The sequence below is a fragment of the Phocoena sinus genome, chromosome 13 (genome assembly GCF_008692025.1).
Source record: "Phocoena sinus isolate mPhoSin1 chromosome 13, mPhoSin1.pri, whole genome shotgun sequence".
In the NCBI taxonomy this organism is placed as follows: Eukaryota; Metazoa; Chordata; class Mammalia; order Artiodactyla; family Phocoenidae; genus Phocoena; species Phocoena sinus.
Window position 1 is genome coordinate 31,478,956 of NC_045775.1, and position 25,092 is coordinate 31,504,047.

Sequence of the window (25,092 nt, forward strand, 5' to 3'; positions counted from 1 at the left end):
CTCCCGGACCGGGGCACAAACCGGTGTCCCCTGCATCGGCAGGCGGACTCCCAACCACTGCGCCACCAGGGAAGCCCTGTCAGTCTTTTTAATTTGAGCTTTTCTAATGAGTGTGTAGTAGTGCCTCATTATGATCTTAATTTGCATTTTCCTTATGACTATTAATGTTGAGCATCTTTTGATGCGCTTTTTGGTCATTGGCATACCTTCTTTTATAAAGTGTTCAAATTTTTTGCCCACCTAAAATATCAGGCTGTTTTTCTTATTATTGAGAACTCCAAAAGTTCTTTATATATTCTGAATACAAACCCTTTGTTAGATATATGTAATTCAAACAGGTTCCTACAACCTGTGGCTTACATTTTAATTTTTCTGACAATGCTTTTCAAAGAGCAAAAGTTTTTTTCATTTTAATGAAGTGTAATTAATTTTTAATATTATGGTTCTTGATTTTTGTGTCCTAAGAAATCTTTGCCTATTCTTTACCACTTTCTTTTTAAACAACTTTATTAAAATATAATTTACATACCATGCAATTCATCCTAAAGTGAACAATTCAATGTTTTTTTACTATATTTACAGATTTGTGCAACTCAAAATCTACTCCTTTATTTTTTAATGTCTGCTCATTGCCATAACAGTGAGTGAATACCAGTCTCAGCCTCTGTTGTGAGCACCACTTCTCCATCAGTCACCTGTGACTATGTAGCTACAGTTCTAGAAATTACTAGAATGCAACTCCCTTAGACAATCTCAACTGTTCCCATTTAGCATTTATTTCTCCAGGACCCAATAAGGTTGGTCTAATTACTACTATAAGATCAGCAGTCCCTTCTCTAATTTTCAGTTATTGGCACCTTCCTTTGTGCTCCCCAAAATACTGTTGTCATACTTCTGTTTATGGTAATTACCACATTGTATTGCAATTTAATTTAAAGTTTACATTTCTGTCTTGACTGGACCAAACTTGACAGAAGAACTGTTTTTTATTCATCTTTGAACCCCCATTGCCAAGTATGGCATCAAAAATATAGGCAGCCCTGATGAAGTGTTGGTTCAATGATGCAAATGAGTCAAATTAAACATAGAAATCTTCCACCTAAACAAGAGGTTTTATTCTTTGGAGTACATGGAAGAGTCTGTGAATTCATTTGTACTTACACAATCAGTCTAGTTTAGATTTCGTCTTTTAACTTCTGATGTTCAATTTATCAAAAAGTTTATTTTTGATCACAGTCATGATGAATTAAATCCCACTACTTTAAAAAAGTGGACCAATCAGCAATCATGAACTATACAAATTCAGATTTGAGTGGTCATGTAAAATTAACAACACATGCAATGATATACATTTATTCAATGATACTTACATTAGCTGAAAACAATTTTGAATTGGAGACAAAGGGCTCTCTAAAAACTTTTATAATTAAATTAAGTTCCCTTATGTATTGTCGAATTTCTGCCATAAATGCTTTTACCAAATCATAATAAGTTTGCTCTCCTGAGGTGGAAGGTTCTTCATCAGTTAAAGATAATATATTTATATCTTCTACATCTTGATGAAACATATCCATCAATACCTACAGAGATAGAAAAAAGTATAATAAAATATGAATCTGTAGTTCAACTTAAAGTGAAGCACCCTAAGCTATTATTTGAATACAGTTCTTAAATGATAATAAGCAGACACACAATTACCTCTTCTCGGATATAATGTCATTTCCCCCTCCACAGCTTCTCTAAGACAAAAATTCTACATCAGGTATCACAAACTGCCTCTTTCAAGTTCTCTGTCAATACAAGTATCTGTCTGTCTTGTTAACCGTGTATTACTTCTAATTTGTTTCCAAACCTTGTCTTGGATTTCTCTCTTAGTTTCCTCTGTTTCATAACCTTGACATCACCACTTCATTCCAGGGCCTCACATAATTCATATTTGAATAATTCCTACGCTTGTTGGTGATTGATCAAAGTAAGTCCTGTTTTCTTCCAAGAAGTCTACTATTACTACTCTTGCTAAACCTTATCTTTTCCCTCCTGTGAACTTTGACATCATTATCCCTATAACATAATAAAATATTTTATCTTGTATTACTTTCTGCTTATTTCACAAATATAAGTACCCTTTCATCAAATCTACAGTCTCATTCTATATTTCTCTTGCATCTCTTCTCTGTGTGAGCACGTACTACATACTCAAAAATATTTTATCAGTTCACTTAAAAGTATCAAATATTTTATATTCATTGAAAAATAACTATTTTAAAATCAAATACTCATTCATTAAAAAATAAAAACATTTGAAATCCTTCAGATGAGGTGATTTTTACATTCTGAAAGAACAAATATACTAAAATATATTTAAGTGGATTCAGCAATCAGAAACAATATTCCGAATCAATAATAGTTGGAAAAAAGGGAGTGAGACGCTTCATCAGAAAATATTTTCTTTTCTGAAAACTCATTTTTATAAAATAAAATTACTGAGGCAGTACAGCGCAATGACTTAGACTCAGATCTGGAGTTCACGTCTAGGCTTTGAAACTTCTCAGAAAATTCTAGACCAATTTCTTTATCTCTCTGAACTTCAGTTTCCCTTTCATAAAATGTAGATAAGAGCATCTACCTTAGAGGGATATCATAAGGACTAAATGAGATAAATCGCATATATGCTTAACTTTCAATAAATGTTTGCTCTTAACATAATCATAGTAAAACCATAAAAGTAGTATCTAAAGAAAGCTAGGGAAAAAAAAAAGAAAGAAAGCTAGGCAATGAAATTAAACTCTCAAGAGTTTAGTTTTGGGTTGGCCAAAAAGTTCCTTCGTTTTTAAGTAAAAATAAAAGATACATTTTCACCAAGAAATTTATTGAACAACGTATTCACCCATTTTGTTCCACTACCTTCTGCCATTTTTCAGGCAACTTCATAATTCCACCTTCCCAAAACTTTTTAGCTTTTTGAGCAGAGAACTGTTCCAGGTGTCTTTTACAGTCATCCAGGGAATTGAAATTTTTTCCATTAAGAGAATTTTGTAAAGACTGAAATAAATGGAAATTCGAAGGTGCAATGTCTGGTGAATATGGCGGATGAATCAGAACTTCCCAGCCAAGCTGTAACAGTTTTTGCCTGGTCATCAAAGAAACATGCGGTCTTGCGGTATTCTGATGGAAGATTATGCATTTTCTGTTGACTAATTCTGGATGCTTTTCATCGAGTGCTGCTTTCAGTTGGTCTAGTTGGGAGCAGTACTTATTGGAATTTATCGTTTGGTATTCCGGAAGAGCTCATAATAGAGGACTCCCTTCCAATCCCACCATATACACAACATCACCTTCTTTGGATGAAGACCGGCCTTTGGTGTGGTTGGTGGGATCTTGTCCCACTTGCCCCACATCTCTTCTGTTCCACACTGTTGTACAGTATCCACTTTTCATCACCCATCACAATTTGTTTTAAAATGGAATGTTTTAATTACGTTTCAGCAGAGAATTGCAGGTGGAAATATGGTCAAGAAGGATTTTTTTCACTTAACTTATGTGGAACCCAAACATCAAAGCGATTAACATAACCAAGCTGGTGCAAATGATTTTCAATGCTTGATTTGGATATTTTGAGTATGTCGGCTATCTCCCGCGTGGTATAACATTGACTGTTCTCATTTAATGTCTCCATATGCTCGCTATCAACTTCAAACGGTCTACCTGACAGTGGAGCATCATCCAGAGAGAAGTCTCTAGCTCGAAATATCCCAAACCACTTTTGACACGTTCCATCAGTCACAGCACCTTCTCCATACACTGCACAAATCTTTTTTTGTGTTTCAGTTGCATTTTTACCTTTCTTGAAATAATACAGCATAATATGCCAAAAATGTTGCTTTTTTTCTTACATCTTCAATATTAAAATGGCTACACAAAAATTCACCAATTTTGATAAGTCTTTTTTTTTTTTTTTTTTTATGCGTTACGCGGGCCTCTCACTGCTGCGGCCCCTCCCATTGCGGAGGACAGGCTCCGGACGCGCAGGCCCAGCGGCCATGGCTCACGGGCCCAGCCGCTCCGCGGCATGTGGGATCCTCCCAGACCGGGGCACGAACCCGTGTCCCCTGCATCGGCAGGCAGACTCTCAACCACTGCGCCACCAGGGAAGCCCTGATAAGTCTTTTTTAAATGCATACTGAAATGACAGCTGTCACAATACAATCTAACAAAACTGTTTCAAATGAAGTTAAAGACAACTAAGCACTATTAGAGAGCCATCTTACGAATGAACCTTTTGGCCAACCCAGTATTTTTACATTTTTGAATATTCTTTTCAAGTAAATCCATAATCTTCTAAGTCTTCCAATGCAAATAAAAATTTAAGAAATTCACTAATAAGAGATTATTACTGTTATTAACCCTACATGCAGCAACACATAAAAGAAAAGCTACATGACATACTTAAACACATTTAAATACTATATATATAATACTTTATTTACATAAAGTGATATCTGGAGTTCTTGCCATTAGATTACTAAAAGTATGCCCTAACAAACAACATACAATTTTATTCTGTCTAAGTAGTATGTTAGCACTCAGTAAGTCATGAATAGAAATTTAAGAACAAAACATATAGATCAGTATCCTACCTTATCAGCACACATTGCCACTTTAATATCTTGTTTTGTAATTTCATAATGCCGTATATTTCGCACATAATTCCCCACCAGCTTTAAAATGTCTGCAGAAATGTATTCTAATACTGCTACTATGTAAACTGAAACCTGGTGGTCAATTTTATAACCTAGGACCTCCTGAAAAATTAAAAGAAAAGCATGTTTAAAATTATTTACTACAAATTTGACACACTGAGTTTTTAAAAAGTGTATACAGTTTAGCTTAACTTTTACTGAGGCGTGTGATTATCAACAGCATTTAATTTTAAGTAGTTCATCTATGAATAATATACATATTGCTATTTGAAAATGTAAACTAAGAAAAGGTAAGGCAAAATCACCTATGGTCATGTAAAATACTTAAGAAGTACAGATAAGTAAATAGATAATCCCTAAACTAGGAAGGGAAGCCCAAGTTTGGGGGAGGGGAAAAATGCTCATTGTTACCTAATTCAGAATACCTGGAATTAACAATGACAAATGAGGGTTTTGTCCTTTATGGAGAACAAGAGTTAATATATTATTGGTATCTGAGAATATCTACCATCCTTATACCTCTATCCTTCTTTCCAAAGGAACCTGGGCTTCCTAAAAACCCTAGTGGTACATTCATTCCTGGTATCTGGGCTGTTTCTATGGAAAAAAATTCATGCTATGTCTTGCTGAACAACAGTGGTTATTAAGGGCACATTAAATAGTCCTATTATTAGACTTCAAAGAGAGTATGGGCTTTTGTGGGGCTGACCAATTCCTATCGGAAAATAAATTCTATTTTCTAAACAATCCAATTAAGAATAAAAACTTCAAAATAATAAGTTTACTTATATATTTTATAACAACTTTAAATGGAGTATAATCTATAAAAATATTGAATCACTATGTTGTTCACCTAAAACTAATATAACATTGTAGGTCAACTATACTTAAAAAAAAAAAGTTTACTTATAAGTTGGGAACAGGCTGCATTTACCTTTAAGAATACGTAAAAACTATTAACTGTTTATAGTGATATGGATATATTAATAAATTGAAATGATACCCACAATTAGACCCTAAAATGCAACATTTAGAATAATTAATACAGCATGCACACACCTCAATTTGTTAATTCTCTTAGAATATAATTCAAAGTATGGCTATAAAAATCATGAAAAGAGAATTATAAAGAAGTGCAATGACTAACAGCTTAGTAATTTTCTATAACTTGAACTTACTTCCTCAGACCAGTTAGTAAGATATAGGTAGATATTTCTATTCAAACAACAAAGGACAAAACGTAACCTTTTGATAGTCTTAATCACCCAAGTGTTCAGCCTTAAATCTTGTACAAGATCAAACTGACGTGGATTTCCTAATGCTATTCACTTAGAGTCCTGTGAACTAAAAGTTGCTTAATCACCTTCTGCCTCAGTTATCTCATCTACAAAGTGGGGATGATAATAATTAACTCTGTTGAATAATAAAACCTACAGATAACGTATGCAAGCATTAGCATTTTACTTGTATTATAGTACACATAAAATTATTGATATCAGAGAAGTATTATTAAGGTTTTAATTATTATCATACCTATATTTTTGATGTGAGAGTTAATCAATAGTTTGTTCATTGTATTAAATAAAAAAGAAATCACATTATTAGAGTTCCCAGCAGTTATTTTTTCTATTAGTTCTGGAGAGACTCAACTGACTAATATAAATGACAAATAGGACTAAATAGTATAGGTGATCTTTATGGAATTTTTGTTCAGAGATTACACATAGCCCTATGGCAGTCTCACAGAGGTCCCTACACATCTAACTATGTGAAGGATTTATAGGGACACTTAGGTCTAGCCAACAAAAAAAGGAGTTTTACAAGTTCTCTTTGAGGTTCTATTAACATCTGAGATGAACAAAATCCACAATTATAACTTTTCTTAGTGCTTTCAATTTGCTTGATTATTACTGTTAGTATGAAATTACTTTAAGTCATGTTGTCCAACTTATAGTTTCCTATTATATCATCCCTCCCCATGACATAAATTCCTGGAAAAATTAAAACGAGAGAATGTCACTCTTCAGTTGACTCTATTATCCGTAAAACATACTCTTTGTGTTTGAAAATCATGGGTTTTATTTTGCTTTTAAAAGGCAAGAAGGCAGTATTTCAGCTTTACCTTTAACAAAGGATGAATTTTTTCTACTGGGAGAGATAAAGGGTTTCTTCGCTTCCTCTTTTCAATAGCCGACTGGGCATCAGCTATTGCCCACTTATCAATTGGATGAGGGAAACTTTTTTGAACACGTTCCTTAGAAAACAGGAAAATAACAACTAAGCAACAAATATATTAAATAGTGCTCTTCACTTACAATTTACTTTTAAAATCAAAGAATACCAAAAGCAGGCTTTCACATGTAGTATAATTTATACTACAAACATACCTAAGCTAAGAGAAAACCATAACTGCCAATGTACTAGTTTCTTAATTACGCAATTAAGAGACTAAATGTTCCTTCTATTAACTAGGGGAAAAATCACATTCTGAATTTCAACTTCACTGTGGTAAAGCTAATGGCAAGAATGAGCAGATGCTATTTAAAACATTACTTATATAAAATTTCAAGGAACAAGACCTAAGCTTAAAAAGAAAATATCTAAATCCAGTTCTCACTTGTCCTTTATTTCAACACCAATTACAAACTAAAATAGCATTTTCTACTTGAAACTTCTAAGAATTTTTGCCTTTATCCATCATGCAAAGGTACTTGACTTCAAAACTATTTATAAATCATGGAAATCAAGGGTTTACATTAGTAACAGCAACTTTAATACACTGTAGCTTATCATTAGAGTTTGAATCTTCCACAGGTTATTAATTTTTATCAAGATATTTCATTTTAATCCAGCAGTTATCCGGTTAGAATTTCCATTGAAAGTGAAAGAACTCGTGTAAAAGCTGAATTTCCCGACTTTAATAAACTAATATAATTCACTTCAAACAAAAGATACTACTTTCATGCTCTGAAGTTTTTAAAATCCACTTTCAGTATACCATAATTAAAACCAGTAGAGGTCGCTATTACACAATTTTAACATGTATTTTAAATTGCTCCGTATTTAGTTAGTAATATATAAAAGCTGTTTAACATCACTCCTGATTGTAAGTGTAAATTAAAAGTTTTGTCAATTGCTACTACGATGGAAAATGAAAAAGAGATTGCTATGTGATATTCTGTGGAGGGAAAGGAAACATTGATTCCAGGACATGTTAATAACAAATTTATAAACTGAAAATAGTTTAACCTATTCAAATTTAAGAAATTTTCTCTTCATCTATGTTCAAGGATAAGTCAGCTTCTAAATATAAGAACTGATCATTTTAGGGCTTCCCTGGTGGTGCAGTGGTTGGGAGTCCGTCTGCCAATGCAGGGGACACGGGTTCCTGTCCTGGTCCAGGAGGATCCCACATGCCGCAAAGCGGCTGGGCCCGTGGGCCATGGCTGCTGGGCCTGCGCGTCCGGAGCCTGTGCTCCGCAAGAGGCCACAGCAGTGACAGGCCCACGCACCGCAAAAAAAAAAAAAGAAGTGATCATTTTAAATCTAATCACAGAAATTATTGTAGTTAAAAATGGAGTTTACAGACATTTTCAAATGTCTAGTTGAAAAGCTATTTGCTAGGATGCTATATATACCCTCATATAATAAAGGCAATACAAAGGTCCAAAATACTGGGGGAGCTCAGCAGGTGAAAAAGGACTAATAAAGGAAGGAGGAAAAGGGTGGAAAAGAATGTCCAAAACAATTCTTTTCCTTTTTTCCAAGTCAATACTATAGACTCGATAATCCAAAAATGACAAGAGATTTAGGACTAACTTTACCATGATTCCCATTAAAAATTTCATACTGATGGGTTTAACCCATGGTTAACTGAATAAATAGGTATAACCATGATTACAGACCTTATAATAGTATAGCCCTATGGCTAACATTTTTTCGGTGGGGGGGACCTCAATGCATAGTAAGAAATCTTAATACATTTTACATTACATCCTTATATATCACATACATAGTACACTGGAACGAAGTTTCACAAAACAAAACCTTCTTTTACTATAGGCAATGTACTGATTTTTCCTATTCATTTATAAAAATGTTAGTTGGGCATAAGGGGTGATGACCTAGAATCTAAAAAGCACTGCTGTGTAGTGGTGATAGAAAGCAGCAGAATAGAACAGAAGCTGAACTCAATCTAATAATTCTAAATACATTTAACATACATCTTTGAAGAAAAATCATCAGTAGAATTACAAGGCAAAGTGTAGGCAGGGGTTGAGGTAGAAGAGAAAGAAAACAGAACAGCAATCCTTGCCCATCTCAATTTTATCAACCTAATTCCGAGTTTATCTATTGTTTTGAGAAAGAAGGGGAAGGAAAGTCAGGAATGCTAAAAGAGAAGGCAAGAAAGGGAAAATAATAATGATGAAGAAAACATTTTAAACTTACTTTTTTTTTTTTTTTCCGGTATGCGGGCTTCTCACTGTTGTGGCCTCTCCCATTGCGGAGCACAGGCTCCAGACGCACAGGCTCAGCGGCCATGGCTCACGGGCCTAGCTGCTCCGTGGCATGTGGGATCTTCCCGGACTGGGGCACGAACCCGTGTCCCTTGCATCAGCAGGCAGACTCTCAACCACTGCGCCACCAAGGAAGCCCTAAACTTACTTATTAGTGTATTACTGGACTGTATATTTATGAGGTAACACCAAAGGTCATGGGAAAGATTAATAGGGTCAAAATAGATGCCTTGAATGTGGAAAGGCCAGACTGAAAGAAATACTTTGTATCTTGTAGTGGCAAATTTAATTACAATTTTAGAGCAAAATAAAATTTATTTTTACAATTATCTTATATAATTTAAGGTAAAGAAGCCCAAGGAGAAATGCTCAATGAAAGATTCATGAATTAAATAAAGTCTATTACTCTTTCAAGATACTCTTTCAAGATGCCACTTTCAAGATGAATAGTTTTGTTTTAAATTGAGAAATTCCACCTTGATTGATATTTAGTGGCTTTGGGAAAAATAAAAGATAGAGAGCTAGGTTTGCAATTCAGCTCTGTCTCTTATTAGCAGAACCTTGTCTTTTCCTTTACATAATAAAGGTGTCTAAATAGATAATCTTGATGATCAATTCCAATAGAAACATTCTAGGATCTATAAAAATTCCTACACATGCACTTCAGTGTAAATATTCAGACCTGGAGGTACTTTTGAAGTGCTATTAATAGTAATAAAGGCTTAGAATATGTAGAAGAATTTTTTTTTTCTGTCTAGAAAGGTAGAAAATATTGTGAAATCACTTGGGAAATCAAAATGTGATTGGCAAACTTATTAGAAATTACAAAGATTCTTTAGGATGTGAAGGAAAAGAAAGTTAAAGAAAAATGAATGGGAAAGGAAAAGCAAACGTTTAAAATTTAAGGATTCAGCTCACAAGGAAAAAAGTCTAAGATAAAAAGAAAGAGAAATAAAAGGGATCCAAATTGGAATAAAAGAACTAAAACTGTCACTGTTTGCAGATGACATCACGCTCTACATAGAAAATCCTAAAGACACTAACAGAAAACAACTAGAGCTCACCAATGAATTCAGGAAAGTTGCAGGATGCAAAATTAATATGCAGAAATCGGTTGCATTTCTATACACTAACAATGAAAGATCAGAAAGAGAAATTAAGGAAACAATTCCATTTACCATCACATCAAAAAGAATAAAATACCTAGGAATAAACCTACCTAAGGAGGCAAAAGACCTGTACTTCAAAAATTATAAGACACTGATGAAAGAAATCAAAGAAGACACAAACAGATGGAAAGATATACTGTGTTCTTGGACTGGATGAATCAATATTGTCAAAATGACCATACTACCCAAGGCAATCTACAGCATTCAATGCAATCCCTATCAAATTACCAATGGCATTTTTCAAAGCACTATAACAAGATTTTTTAAAAATTTGTATGGAAACACAAAACACCCTGAATAGCCAAAGCAATCTTAAGAAAAACAAATCTGGAGGAATCAGGCTCCCTGACTTCAGACTATACTACAAAGCTACAGTCATCACAACAGTATGGTACACACACAAAAACAGAAATATAGATCAATGGAACAAGACAGTCCAGAAATAAACCCACTTACCTATAGTCAATTAATCTATGACAAAGGAGGTAGAAATATACAATGGAGAAACAACAGTCTCTTCAATAAGTGGCACTGGGAAAACTGGACAGCTACATGTAAAAGAATAAAACTACAACGTTTTCTAATACCATACACAAAAATAAACTCAAAATGGATTAAAGACCTAAATTTAAGATTGGATACTATAAAACTCCTAGAGGAAAACAGACAAGACACTCTCTGACATAAATAGCAGCAATCTCTCTTTGGATCCCCCTCCTAGAGTAATGGAAATGAAAACAAAAATAAACAAATGGGACCTAATAAAACATAAAAAGCTTTTGTACAGCAAAGGAAACCATAAACAAAATGAAAAGACAACGTATAGAATGGGAGAGAAAACATTTGCAAATGATGAGACTCACAAGGGATTAATTTACAAAATATACAAACAGCTCATACAGCTCAATATCAAAAAAACAAACAACCCAATCAAAAAAAGGGCAGAAGACCTAAATAGACATTATTCCAAAGAAGACACACAGATGGGCAAAAGGCACATGAAAAGACGCTCAACATCACTAATTATTAGAGAAATGCAAATCAAAACTACAATGAGGTACCACCTCACACCGGTTAGAATGGCCATCATCAAAAAGTCTACAAATAATAAATGCTGAAGAAGGTATGGAAAAAAGGAACCTTCCTACACTGTTGGTGGGAATGTAAATTGGTGCAGCCACTATGGAGAACAGTATGGAAGTTCCTCAAAAAACTAAAAATAGAGCTACCATATGATCCTGCAATCTCTCTCCTGGGGATATATCCAGAGAAAACCTTAATTCAAAAAGATACATGCACCCCAATGTTCACTGCAGCACTATTTACAATAGCCAAGACATGGAATCAACCTAACTGTCCATCAACAAATGAATGGATAAAGAAGATGTGATATATATATATATATATATATATATATATATATATATACACAATGGAATATTACTCAGCCATAAAAAAGAATGAAATTATTCCATTTGCAGCAATATGGATGGACCTAGAGATTATCCTACTAAGTGAGAAAGACAATTACAATTATATGATATCGCTTATATGTGGGATCCAAAAGAAAGAAAAAAAGACATAAATGAACTTATTTCCAAAACAGAAAGAGACTCACAGCCACAGAAAACAAACTTATGGTTACCAAAGGGGAAAGGAGGTGGGAGTGGGGATAAATTAATAGGCCGGGATAAACATACAAACTACTGTGTATAAAACAGATAACCAAGATGCAAGAGGGAAGAGATATGGAGATATATGTATACATATAGCTGATTCACTTTGTTATAAAGCAGAAACTAACACACCACTGTAAAGCAATTATACTCGAATAAAGATGTTAAAAAAAATAGATAACCAACAAGGATCTACTGTATAGCACAGGGAACTACACTCAGTATTATGCAATAACCTATAAGGGAAAAGAATCTGAAAGAGTATATATATATATATATATATATTATATATATATATACATATATATATATTTAAAAAAAAAAAGAGTCCAAGAAAGCCTGAGTTAAATGAGAGGAAAAATTTATCAGTGTCCTAAGAAATTAAAGTTGGTTAAATACAGGACACACAGGCGAGAAAGGGAAACAGGAAAAAAAGATATTACAAATGGAAATCAGTCTAGTCAACCAGAGTGAAATAAAAACAAGTACAATTATGAAAGAACAAGACTTAAGAAATTTAAAAGAATATACTTATGGGGGACTTCCCTGGAGGCACAGTGATTAGGAATCTGCCTGCCAGTGCAGGGGACATGGGTTCGAGCCCTGGCCCGGGAAGATCCCACATGCCACAGAGCAACTAAGCCCGCGTGCCACAACTACTGAGTCTGTGCTCTAAAGCCCACAAGCCACAACTACTGAGCCCGAGTGCTACAACTGAGCCTGTACGCCTAGAGCCCATGCTCTGCAACAAGGGAAGCCACTGCAATGACAAGCCTGCACACCACAACGAAGAGTAGCCCCCGCTCACCGCAACTAGAGAAAGCCCACCAGCAGCACTGAAGACCCAACGCAGCCATAAATAAATAATTAATTAAAAAAAAAAAGAATATACTTATGTATAAACAACAAGGGCCTACTGTATAGCACAGGGAACTATTATATTCAATATACCATAATAAACCATAATGGAAAAGAATATGAAAAACAATATATGTATGATTGAATCACTGCTGTACAGCAGAAATTAACACAATAATGTAACTCAATTATACTTCAATAAAATAAAAATTTTTAAATAAATAAGTATATACTTTATCAGGGATATATCAGAAAAACTACTACTGGTTTTACTTCTACTTTTAAAACGACTAAATATACAAAATGAGGAGAGGGAGAGCAAACCAGATTGGAGGAATTTTTATACACTATCTTTTAAAACATAATTTTAAAAAGACAGGACCAAATAATATATACCCCTTCTCTGCATTCCCAGGGAGTTTATACATACTACCTTATTCATCTGGAACACTGCCTGACAAATAGTGGATACTCAAATATTGGTGCCATGGATTAGTGAACATTAGCTACATCAACAAAACAAAATCCCATTCATTTGAACTACAATAGTTCATAGTCTGTGATAATCTGTAGCACAATTTATCAAAACTTTTAAATTAGCATAAGCAAGATTATAGATACGTATGTAACCCATTAGTTTTCAAGCACTTCTGAAGTATCTATTTTCCTAAAACTATAGGGCAACTAAAAATCACTTTTAGTTTTTCATTGAAACAAATCCCCTAGGGACTGAATATTAAGCAAGAATTGCCACCCTACTTTGAATTATGCTTATACTTTAAAGTAATCAAAATGTATTCTTCAGAAGTAAAATTCACATATTCCACTAAATCAAACTGCTCTATTTCTTAAAGCACATTTTTTATACGGCCTTCAAATTAATTTTTTTAATGAATTATCCCTTACCTCAAAATTTATTTGAAGGGCTTGCTAAAGTCATGGCCCTTATTATTTTAAAAGAAAGCTCCATAAATGCATTAAAGAAATTAAAGAAAATTATTTCCTGATAAAAGAATCTAAAGACACTATTATATTCATCTAAATATCTCCAATCTCCATATTCTTAAATAAATACCCTTCCAGGAACGGTACACAAAGAAGGGTATTTGACTACTGATTGGAAAAGAACTAGATTTCCATCTTTTTAAAAAATCCGGGGCTTCCCTGGTGGCGCAGTGGTTGAGAGTCCGCCTGCCGATGCAGGGGACGCGGGTTCATGCCCCGGTCCGGGAAGATCCCACATGCCGCGGAGCGGCCGGGCCCGTGAGCCATGGCTGCTGAGTCTGTGCGTCCGGAGCCTGTGCTCCACAGCGGGAGAGGCCACAACAGTGAGAAGCCCGCGTACCACAAAAAAAAAAAAAAAAAAAAATCCGTTCTACCATTCTGTGGGTTAACTGTCTAATATATAAAACAAGGAGAACAATAACTACTCCACAGGGTTGTTGGAAGGGCATAGAAATGTCTATAACAGTACTTTGAAATTACAAAGCCTATTACACAACTGATTGCTAACTCTATTACTGTCATATATTCTTTCAAAAAGTCCATTCCCAACCACAACATCAGCTCACTGGAATATCCCATGGCTACATCTATTTTAAATGTCCAAGTTACTTGCTTAAAAATAACACAACAGGGCAGAGGGTAAATATCTTCAATATCTCAGAAGTTTTCTGAGTATTAAAAAGTCATGAAATATCCCTTATTATCTAGAATCGTGAGTACCTACATAATGATTAAATATGTGCAAGTGGAAGATTGAGAGACTCATTAGTAATTTTTGAGAATTCATGGAGATCTCCTTCAATACTAGAAAACTGCTAGCTTTTATATTAATGAAAAGGAGAAAATTAGATAAACATAGGTACAGCACAACATTATTTGGAAAGAGCTGAATTTGAGTTTGTAGTGTTTTCAAACTAGCAAATACCTGGAATATACCAACATCAGAATGATGATGCGATCTGTAACCCCATTCTAATATACTAGGTATAGGATTGGATGCTACATTTTATGAACACTGTGGGAGAAGCTAATCAGGGTCCAAAAGATCAAACGGAGTTGTTAACAAGGAGAGTCAGGCAACCATTTCTATTCAAGATCTACTCTGAAAATCCAATGTTAATAAGTGCCTAAAGGAAATTAAGAATAAAAGGTATTTTACTTATAATTCAATGGAAAAATGGGATAAAAATGTATAAACCTACTTTGAATTACTTTAAAAATCAAAGTGAATTACTATTCCATAGTACACAATCTTTTCTACATCCACAACCTCTGTAACTTAGTGTTGCTTAATATTTCTTTGCCTCAGTTGAAATCTGGATCTCCCCTAAAGACTTCTAGAGCAGGAAATGCCCTTGTCCCAAAACCCACATGAAGGTGGATTTAGCATCTTTTCCAGTCCCCAAGCTGATTCTGGAATATCACTCTTCCACTTTCATGTAAAGTCCTGCCATCATCCTGTGTGACTTTATTGTTTAAATTAAGGACATATAAAATACTTTGACCTCTTAACTCCTTGAACACTTCATTATAGGGACCTTCACGTCTAGTCCAGCTACCACCACATGGCCACATCCTGCTTTTGTAACTATGTTACTTTAGAAATCCTAAATTCTAACAACTCTGTCTCTGATCTCAATCTATTCTTCTATTTCTATCACTCAGGTATTCTAGTGTTATCAGCTCTCTGATCTTATTGGGAAATCCAATACTGTTCCCTCCATGTTTTGCCAATCTACCTTCCCCTCTCCTACCTGGCAGAATAGTTTAGTAGAATTTATGCGCAGAAAGCTTAGGCTTTCTGGGTTAGAGTCTTGGCTTCACTACTTACTAGCTGTAACCATGGGCAACTTATTTAACCTCTCTGTGCTTCAGTTTCCACATTAATTCATTCAACATATACTTTCTGAGTGCCTTCTTAGTGCCAGACAATATTCTAGGTGCTGGGGATTTGGTAGTGAACAAGACCTTATATTCTGGACCTTATATCTTATTAAAGGAAAAGACAGCAACATCTTCATGGGGTTATTAAAAAACTTTAAATGAAACATAAACGTAGAAGTGTTTAAACCAGTGTATGATACTACAGCAAGCACTCAAGTATCAGCTGTTTGTAAATTTCACTTTTTTCCTTATCCAGTTTGATCCTCTGATGCTCTTTTCAGCTGAGCTTCCTACTGAATATACCTATATATCAATCCCTCACCCCTCAGGGGAACAGAGCAGGGACTGGGGTAGACAGAGATACACCTCCTCCCCAGTCACTGTGTACTGCAAAATCATGATTACATTCTAGTGTGTTATGTCCTGAAAAGGGCTGTAAAGCACTGCTGCTACCAATTTCCACAATTCTCTTGCCCTACTGTTCTGCCATTATATATCCATGGTGAAATGCCATTCAACTCAACCATCCTTTTTGTGCCCAAACGAGTACTGCAAAAGAAATGTCACAGAAATGCAAAGATTTGTATACTATACATTCAAGGTCTTTAAAGTCAAATGATCCTTCATCATTGCCAGAAAACTCCTTTTGTATTTCCAGCTCTATCTTTCGTTTTCCATAGTTGGTACTCAAGCCTCCTTTCTTCTCCTCTCAATCTTGACTCCTCAAGAACTCCATTTAGATGGCCCTTCTTCTGAGAAGCTAACCTTAAGCCCCAAAGCCTGTGTTATTAGTTTACCCATTTTTTCGTTTCCCACATACCCTTTTCTCATAGTACATCACATTACGTTACCGCCCATATACCTACCTGTATCTCCACTAATCTATAAGCCCTAAAAAGACAGGAGCCATGTCATCTTTGTAGAAGATTACAGAACTTCCTTCCTAGATTTTTAGATGTTTCCCTCCCTTCCAATTGGTGGAAAGTGGTTCACTTCTATCTAAAATACACCTAGCAACTGAAGATCAAAGGATTAATTGAAATGTTTTTGAAATGATATCTGGCTTTAAAAAACAAACAAATAAAAACACTTGACAAATTCTACTCTTGAAGGTATATTTGTCATTCTAGCATCAAGAAGCAGTGTTTAGAGGCCAATAAAAGTTCATTTTAGATTAAAAGCAAATAATGGAATAGTTTGACAGCAAAAACATATACAAGCTATCATATACTCAATACAAAGTTAAAAGAAATCCAGTCATTATTTTAAAATACCATATATATATTTTGTGGAACTGAAAAGCAAACTCTTTCCCCCTTCACTGACATTACAATAAACACACATATTAGACACAAGGCAAAATTTATCATACCTCTACATCTGAAGCACTTCGGGGCTGAGCTTGGCATAGCATATTTAATAACTGCAAAATTAATTCTTCAACATACTGAAGAGCATCATCACTAGACTCAAGAGTAGGATGAACTTGCCCCTGAACCTATAAACAAAAAGCAAAGTAATTAAAATGTAGGCTTGTTTCATCTAATTAGACAAACGAAACAAATAATTTTGTTTTTTTGGGTTTTTTTTGCGGTACGCGGGCCTCTCACTGTTGTGGCCTCTCCCGTCGCGGAGCACAGGCTCCGGACGCGCAGGCTCAGCGGCCATGGCTCACGGGCCCAGCCGCTCTGCGGCATGTGGGATCTTCCCTGGCCGGGGCACGAACCCATGTCCCCTGCATCGGCAGGCGTACTCTCAACCACTGTGCCACCAGGGAAGCCCATAATTTTGTTTTTTTAAGTGTGGGTTTGTATTCAAGAACATGGTCTGGCTTGCAAATACAGATTTGAATGTTATGACCCAAGTCTGGAATTCTTAACCTTTTTCCCAGCCACGTGCACCATACATGCTTATTAACATGTTTCTAGAGATTCAGATACTTAATTGCATAATTTCCATTTTTTTTCTTAAACCATGGTTATCCTGGAGTGTGGGAATATAGAGAGGGAGGGAGAGGCTGAGCTGGGGATAAAAGATGCAGTTTATATGGTTTTTGCCAAGAACCAGTGGTAGTTAGAACACTTAGTCAACACAGTGCTTGGGAAAAATTGACCTCCTATGGGTCCCTTGTTTAACTCTATCTTTCCTACCCAATGATAAAATCCAAGAGGGATATATCTTATTCATCAAAGTAACCCCAGCATCTAGCGCTGTACATGGCACATAATACAAGCTTGATAAATGTCTGTTGAACACAAAGTCACCCTACATCAAAGGACACAAAATGGGCACTTTTGACAATGTGAGACTGTCTATGCTTCAGGAAGATAACTTGATGGTCAACTCATTCATAAATGCCCAATAATCTTTACCTTCATTTTCCTTGACCATTTCTTTGGAGGCATCTTAGGCCACCGGTTTTTGTAAAATTTACATTTTAATAACTAGCATGATAGTCTTTACTTGCATCCCTTTGTCACTCACTATGGGTCAAAACTGTTCCCTACTTTAGAAAACGGCAGAAAAATCAGTTTCAGGAGACAAACAATACATGTTTCAAAATATGCTCAACTCTCTAAAGGACGGTAGAGCTCTCAGAGCTCTCATTGGATGAAAGTACACAGTACTCACTAGCCAAGAGCATTTAGTATGGTCTGTCCTACTACATACACCTCATTAGCTGAGGGTTTGACAGCCTCAATGTATGGAGAAATTTTATTATAAAGTATACCATATAATGAATTTTAAAATATATATTAAAAGTACATAGACATGCATATAAACATATATATGCACTTATAATACTTTTTAAAGAAAAATATTTTAGAGGCAAATAACATTATGACAATTCAGAACTGTGTGAGGGGTGCTACATTAATTATGACGTTTAAAACAATTTACTATTATTTTACAGGTGAAGAAACTGAGCCCCAAAAGGCTTAAATCATCTGCCCAAGTACTTTTTGTCATTTTTGGTATAGCTATTACCAACCTGATTGTAACTGATCTGCTTACAAATCTCTCACCCTATTAGATGACTGAATGGTTGTGCAGTTAAAATAATGGATGGAGTATGGACTAGAACCCAGAATTCATGTTTCTCAGCTTTCTATTCACCAGGCCATCACATTCTGACTAATCTGTGTAGGTAACGAAACTTGTTTGTAAACAGACTCCTCTTCAACACTAAGCATGATTAAAAAGAACTTTTAAAAATGAAACAAAAAAACCCCTGGAACTTTTGAGAACAGTTTTATTTTTATACATTGAATTGCATGCCCTCATTGGCTTAAACTGTTTTCTTAGATACCCTTTAACTTCATGGTTGACTTATCTTCCTTGAAAAGTGAATCCTAACACTTCATGGTGGGTTTTTTTTTTTTTTTTTGGTGGAGGGCTCTCGACTTTTTTAAACTCTCTTTTCTTATTATCAGTGACACAATCTATTCTGCTTCTCTTATTTCTTTGTTTCTTTTGCCTTATAGAGTTCCATATCTTCCTTCACCCCTCAAATGTGGAGTCCCTCCTTGTCTGTCTGCTCCCTTCTTCTGTTCTCTCTCCCAACTAATCTCATTTACTTCCACATTTTTATCACCTGCACGGATGACTCTAAATCTATCTGTAGTCCTGACTTTTAGACCCATATACCAAAATACTTGCTAGATATCTCCACCTATCCTACCAAAATCTCAACTATACATGGACTGGGGCGGGGGGAAGTGGGGAGGAACTTATTATAAATGTTGAACAAGAGAAACTATATCTCACAAATGAAAAACAGTACAGACAGCCCCTGGTTTCACCAAGATGTAGTCCCGGAAAATGTAGCTATAATTGGGGTTACATTCCTGTTCAAGGCTCCAGCATCACATAAAATATAGCTACAGATTTATAAAACAACATAATTTTATAAGTAAAAGAGACTTTAGAAGTCATTTCGCTCAGTCCCTTTATTTAACAGATAATAAAAAGGAGACACCCACAATCCTGTAACTAACTAGTAATGCTGAACCTGGGCCTCCTGGTAGTTAGGCCAAAGCTCTTTCCACTAAACCCCTGACTGTCAACTTGGAGGAGTCCTAGTAGCTCCTTCAGCATAAGGAGTAGAATGTCCATGAACTGTATCTATTTATATAGTGGGCTTCTATATAAAACTTTGCTTTTTTTTCTTTTGGCTGCACCACGCAGCATATGGGATCTTAGTTCCCCAACCAGGGATCGAGCCCACACCTCCTGCAGTGGAAGTGTGGAGTCTTAACCACTGGATCGCCAGGGAAGTCCCTAAAGCTTGGCTTGAAGTATGCGGTCATACTTTAAGAAACATCAGCATGTCATAAATGTAAATGTAGCACTATAAATCTTATCATCTGAAAAGGTAAAATTATTCAAAATGGGTAAAATGATCATTGATTACACAAACAATCCCATGTATTTCATAAAATTGTAAATATACTAAAAATGTGACATAAAGCTAAATTGCTAGAGATAACAAATATTAAGATGAAAATATTTAGGGACTTCCCTGGTGGCGCAGTGATTAAGAATCTCCCTGCCAATGCAGGGGACACGGGTTGGAGCCCTGGTCCAGGAAGATCCCACATGCCGTGGAGCAACTAAGCCCATGCATCACAACTACTGAGCTTACGCTCTAGAGCAGGCGAGCCACAACTACTGAGCCTGTGTGCCACAACTACTGAAGCCCGTGCGCCTAGAGCCCGTGCTCCACCACCAGAGAAGCCACCACAATGAGAAGCCTGCACACCACAGCGAAGAGCGGCCCCCGCTAGCCACAACTAGAGGAAGCCCACGCCCAGCAACAAAAACCCAGCATAGCCAAAAAATAAAGATATTTATATATAAAAAAAAAAGAAAATATTTAATCAATAATAATTCTAATTAACTTTAAAAAATATCAAGCCTTTTGAGGAAGTGGTTTAGGTACCTCAAAACACATTTTAGAAAGTGTTCAAGAAAATGTAAATTGATCAGATTATATTTTTTAAATGTTCTCTGTTTTTCAAAGAAACCCATAGAAACTGTGTAATTCTTCACTAATATAGCTCCATCTTTAACTGCTCTTCAATTTACACTTTATGCTGAAGCAATTCATACTATTCACAGTTTGTGGAACATGGCATGCAGTTTTCACTCACACTGTTCTCCATGGCTATCATTCATTCTCTTACCGTTTCACCTATCTGACTTTCAAACCCCAGATCTCGTGTCATTTGGGTAGACTTTCTTGCTTGTTGTCTCTTTCTAAGGCAGAATTAATCTCATTCATTTAACTGATTTATTGAACCTATTAAATGCTGGATATATAGAGATTAATAAAAAATAGCCCCTACTCTATGGGTCTTATACTCTGCTCTGTGCTAATCCTTGTACTAGGTATCACATTTTTGTTATTGGGTTTGTCCTACTGAGTTATAATTACATGTTCCCTTGTCTGTTTCCTCTATTGATGCTCCCATTACGCAAGGCCTTGTTTATCTACTTATAGAATCATTTTCTCTTTGCTTTTCACTCTAAACCCCTGACATTCAGGGAATACTCAAAGCCTCTGTGTTATAGGGGAGAAAGGAAGAAAATATCTCTTTCTCAGAATTAAGAGTTAAAAGGGGTGGTGGTAATGCTAGAAGTCTGGTTGATTTCAGGAGAATAAATCCTTATGGCAGAAACCATTCTTCATATAAAGGCAGTCAGAACTAAAATCAATGTTTATTAACGTAGAATCAAATGAACTGTATATAAATACAGTGGTGAAATGCTATGGTTTAAAAAAACAAACCAAAAACCGTGATACTGCTTATCACTTATAGTTAAAATGTTAAGCTTGACACCTTGTATGATACATGAAATTTTAGAAATTCAAATTCTAACAGTTTTATTCATTGATGGTTACTAATAGCCAAATAAAACCTATTAGGTAAATAAATCAAACGAAGAATTAGGCTTAAATAGAAAATAATGCATGATGCCAACTGTTCACCTAAATTTCTGGCGATTAACCTTTATCACATCTTAAATTTGTCAAATTAGAATCATAAGGTTCATTCATATGAGACTAATAAATTATTTTAATTCTCTAAAAACAATACTTCAAAATCTCTGACTGAAAAACATGTACAATGGTAAATGCTTAAAGACAAGCAGAACACCAATTCCTGAAATACAGACTTTGCTCTTTATTCTTTCAAGGAAGATGCTGTTAAGAGATTTCTTTAATGAGCAGACAGAAGTAGCATTCCATTTCCTTATACATATAGGATAAAAAACCACTTCTCTTCTATAAGATAGTGTTACACCTAAAGTGTTCCATTCCATCTACATGGTACTCAAAGATATTTAATAGATCAAATGATCCAAATTATTCAAGACTATACAGAATAGGTTACACTGCCAAATTTTATGACAGCCTTTAGAAGCTATCTACAACTAACATTCACTAAGGGTGTGTGTATGAGAGCGATTATAATATGCACTTAGACTTGGGTTTAAAGTTGATGAGAGTTTTCCTTTACATGCAGTTTTCAAAAACATTATATTTTATACTTAGGTTTACTGACATAGAAAACTTCATATGCTTCTTTAAATGCACTTAGGTAATTTAAGTAAAGTAAATGCAAAAACTTCACTAAAAAATGAATGATGGCCATGAATAAGAATTTTATATGATCATGACTGTAATTCTTTTGCGGTATAATCATCATATTCGATTAAGGAATAATCATCATATTCAGTTAAAGATGCCACCCACTGAATTTTAAACATTTCTTAAGGACTGCCGGCTTCTGTCTTGACAGTTCATTTTGTCTCCAGTAATTTCTAACAAATTCAGAAGCAACTTTGTGGCTATTATTGTCAGATTTATGGAATCTGGAATAGCAAAGGGATTAGATCTATAACAATTCCTAGCTGTTTGATCCATGAGTCCCCTAACTGTATTCAGGAACCCCTTGGGTAAACTGCTAGAAAATACTAAGTTGAATTCTGATGAATCTTTCATAGCCTTTTCTAGCTAATGGCTCTCTGAAGAATTAGAAAACTTCTGGATTGTACTTTGTCACATCTTGAGCCCAGATCTGCTACTTTTATTTAAACACATAACAGAATTTGAAATAAAACTGGTATGCTCAAAACCTTTACCATAGCAAATAATAAAGATTTGGACTGTTAAATCAATTTCTCATTGTTAAAATTAGTCAATGTATGATGTTTTAGGTTCTTATTTCTCCTCATTTTGAGGTTTATTTAAAAATCAAAGCAAAAAAGCCTTTGTTTAAAAAAAATTAAAAGCAACAATAATAAAACAAATCAGAGAACAAATTTTTTCCAAAAACAAAATTGACTGAAAATATTTTCGCATTTCTTAGGGCTTGTTAATTAGCCTTTAGGCCCATGTATGTAACATTTTTTTTCCCCCCGATTTCCTCTCATTGCTGGGGACACGAAGATGAATGAGAACATGACATCTGCCCTGAACGAGTTCAGCTCACAGAGGAGCTAGACATGTCAACAAGTGACTTAACACAGCGTTATGAGATTACAATGGAGTTATATTTACGGTACAATGATAACCAAAAAAAGAATGATCCTTGCTGATGGTGTCTGAGGAGTATCAGAAGTCTTCACAAGTAAAACACACTTGAACTGGATTAAAAAGGATGAATAAGGTGCAACAGGGAAGCAGATAAGGAAGTAGGGCTTTTACTAAAAGAGGTAACATATAAAGAGGCATAGAGGCCAAGATAAAATGATGTATTGGGGAAACTGTAAGAGTTGGATCAAAGACTGCACCTGGGAAAAGCTAAGACTGGAAAGGGCAGGCTTGTGTGTCATGCTAAGAAGCTGAGAAGTGATCAGGGCAGGAGAAAATGATAGAAAGGTTTCAAACAGACATTGACATAATTAGATCTATTTGCTGAAGAATCTCCCTGGTGTCAGTATAAAGGATGGGTTAAAACAAAGATGAAAGTGAAGAAAGCAAAACTAGTTGGAAGGATGCTGCAGGCTGTGTAAAAAGATACAATGAAGGCCTGAAACAATGTAGAAGCAGTGGGAGATGTAAAAGAGGTGAGGAGGTAAGTTTGGATAATTATTTTGGGGGTAGTGAGAACAGCAATGAGGGAGAACCACTAATTTCACTAGGATAGGAAATACTAGAAGAGGGTAATATTTTTCAGAAAGGTAAGAAATTCAAGTTTAACACCTTAGTTTAAGGTTCTTGTACTATATCTAAGGAAACAAAGTTGAAATTGTTTTTTATGAAGTGATTTTTAGAGTTTTATTATATTTTATTTTGGGGGTTGTGGAGAAGACACAGGGAGAAGATAGCTATCCATAAGCCAAGAAGAGAGGCCTCAGAAGAAATCCACCCTGGCAGCACCTGGATCTTGGACTTCTAGCCTCTAGAATTGTAATAAAATAAATTTCTGTTGTTTAAGCCACCCAGTGTGTGGTACTTTGTTATGGTAGCCCTGGTCAACTAATACAACTTTGTATTTGTTAAAAAGAATAAATCAGAGCTTTGTCATGTAACAGATTTCCATAAGGTATTCTTGAGTAAGAAAACTTTAAAGTACAGGAACACTCAAAAAACCACAAACACACAATACAAACACATACACACTTGTATGTATGTATAATGTATTATATACATCTGTACATGAACATGACAACATGGAGGAAAATATGGAATAATATAACCTAGGTTATTAATATGGGTTAGAAGACCTGGCAGGGCAGGAATGTGGATGAAAGGGAAGAAAAAAGGGGGAAGAATGAACAAACTACCCCCTCCCTCTCAAAAAAAAAAAAACAAAAAAAACCTGTATTGAAAATAAGTGTCATATTTATGCACTTTTGTAACACTTTATGTAAATATAAAATGTAGATTTAAATTTTTTCATTTAAATAAAAAATTTCATGATTGCTTTTCTGCTGTGTGTACATCAGCGATGGGAAAGACAACATTCAAAGTCCTTTCCCACAGAAAATAACTATGCACATCAAATTCCAAACACGTGTCAAGTGCCAAGTTTACATCATCTTTCATTTATTTTGCTTTAAAAACAATGAGTATGGCCTTCCTAGACAATTTTTTTATTACTTTGTGTGATAACAGATTTCCCATCAATAAAACAAAGAACTGACTCAAGAAAAGAATCTCTGATGGAGTTTTAGTTCTTCTTCAAAGCATTTTCTTAATCTTCATACCCAAGAATCTTGCAAAAGTAAGAGAAATCCGTTATCAGTGATGTCCTGACACAGGCAGGAGCTC

General features: G+C 35.1%; 1 protein-coding gene across 2 annotated transcripts in view; it reads right to left on the bottom strand.

The window, feature by feature from the left end:
- SOS1 (SOS Ras/Rac guanine nucleotide exchange factor 1) overlaps positions 1 to 25,092 on the bottom strand; it is a 160,480-nt gene that overhangs the window by 69,154 nt on the left and 66,234 nt on the right. For both annotated transcript variants that reach the window (XM_032652755.1, XM_032652754.1), the window contains exons 2-5: positions 17,182 to 17,307; positions 6,823 to 6,954; positions 4,638 to 4,802; positions 1,371 to 1,580 (exon numbers count right to left, since the gene is read on the bottom strand). In XM_032652755.1, coding sequence (XP_032508646.1) covers positions 1,371 to 1,580; positions 4,638 to 4,802; positions 6,823 to 6,954; positions 17,182 to 17,307 — 633 coding nt within the window. The remainder of the gene's footprint in view (positions 1 to 1,370; positions 1,581 to 4,637; positions 4,803 to 6,822; positions 6,955 to 17,181; positions 17,308 to 25,092) is intronic.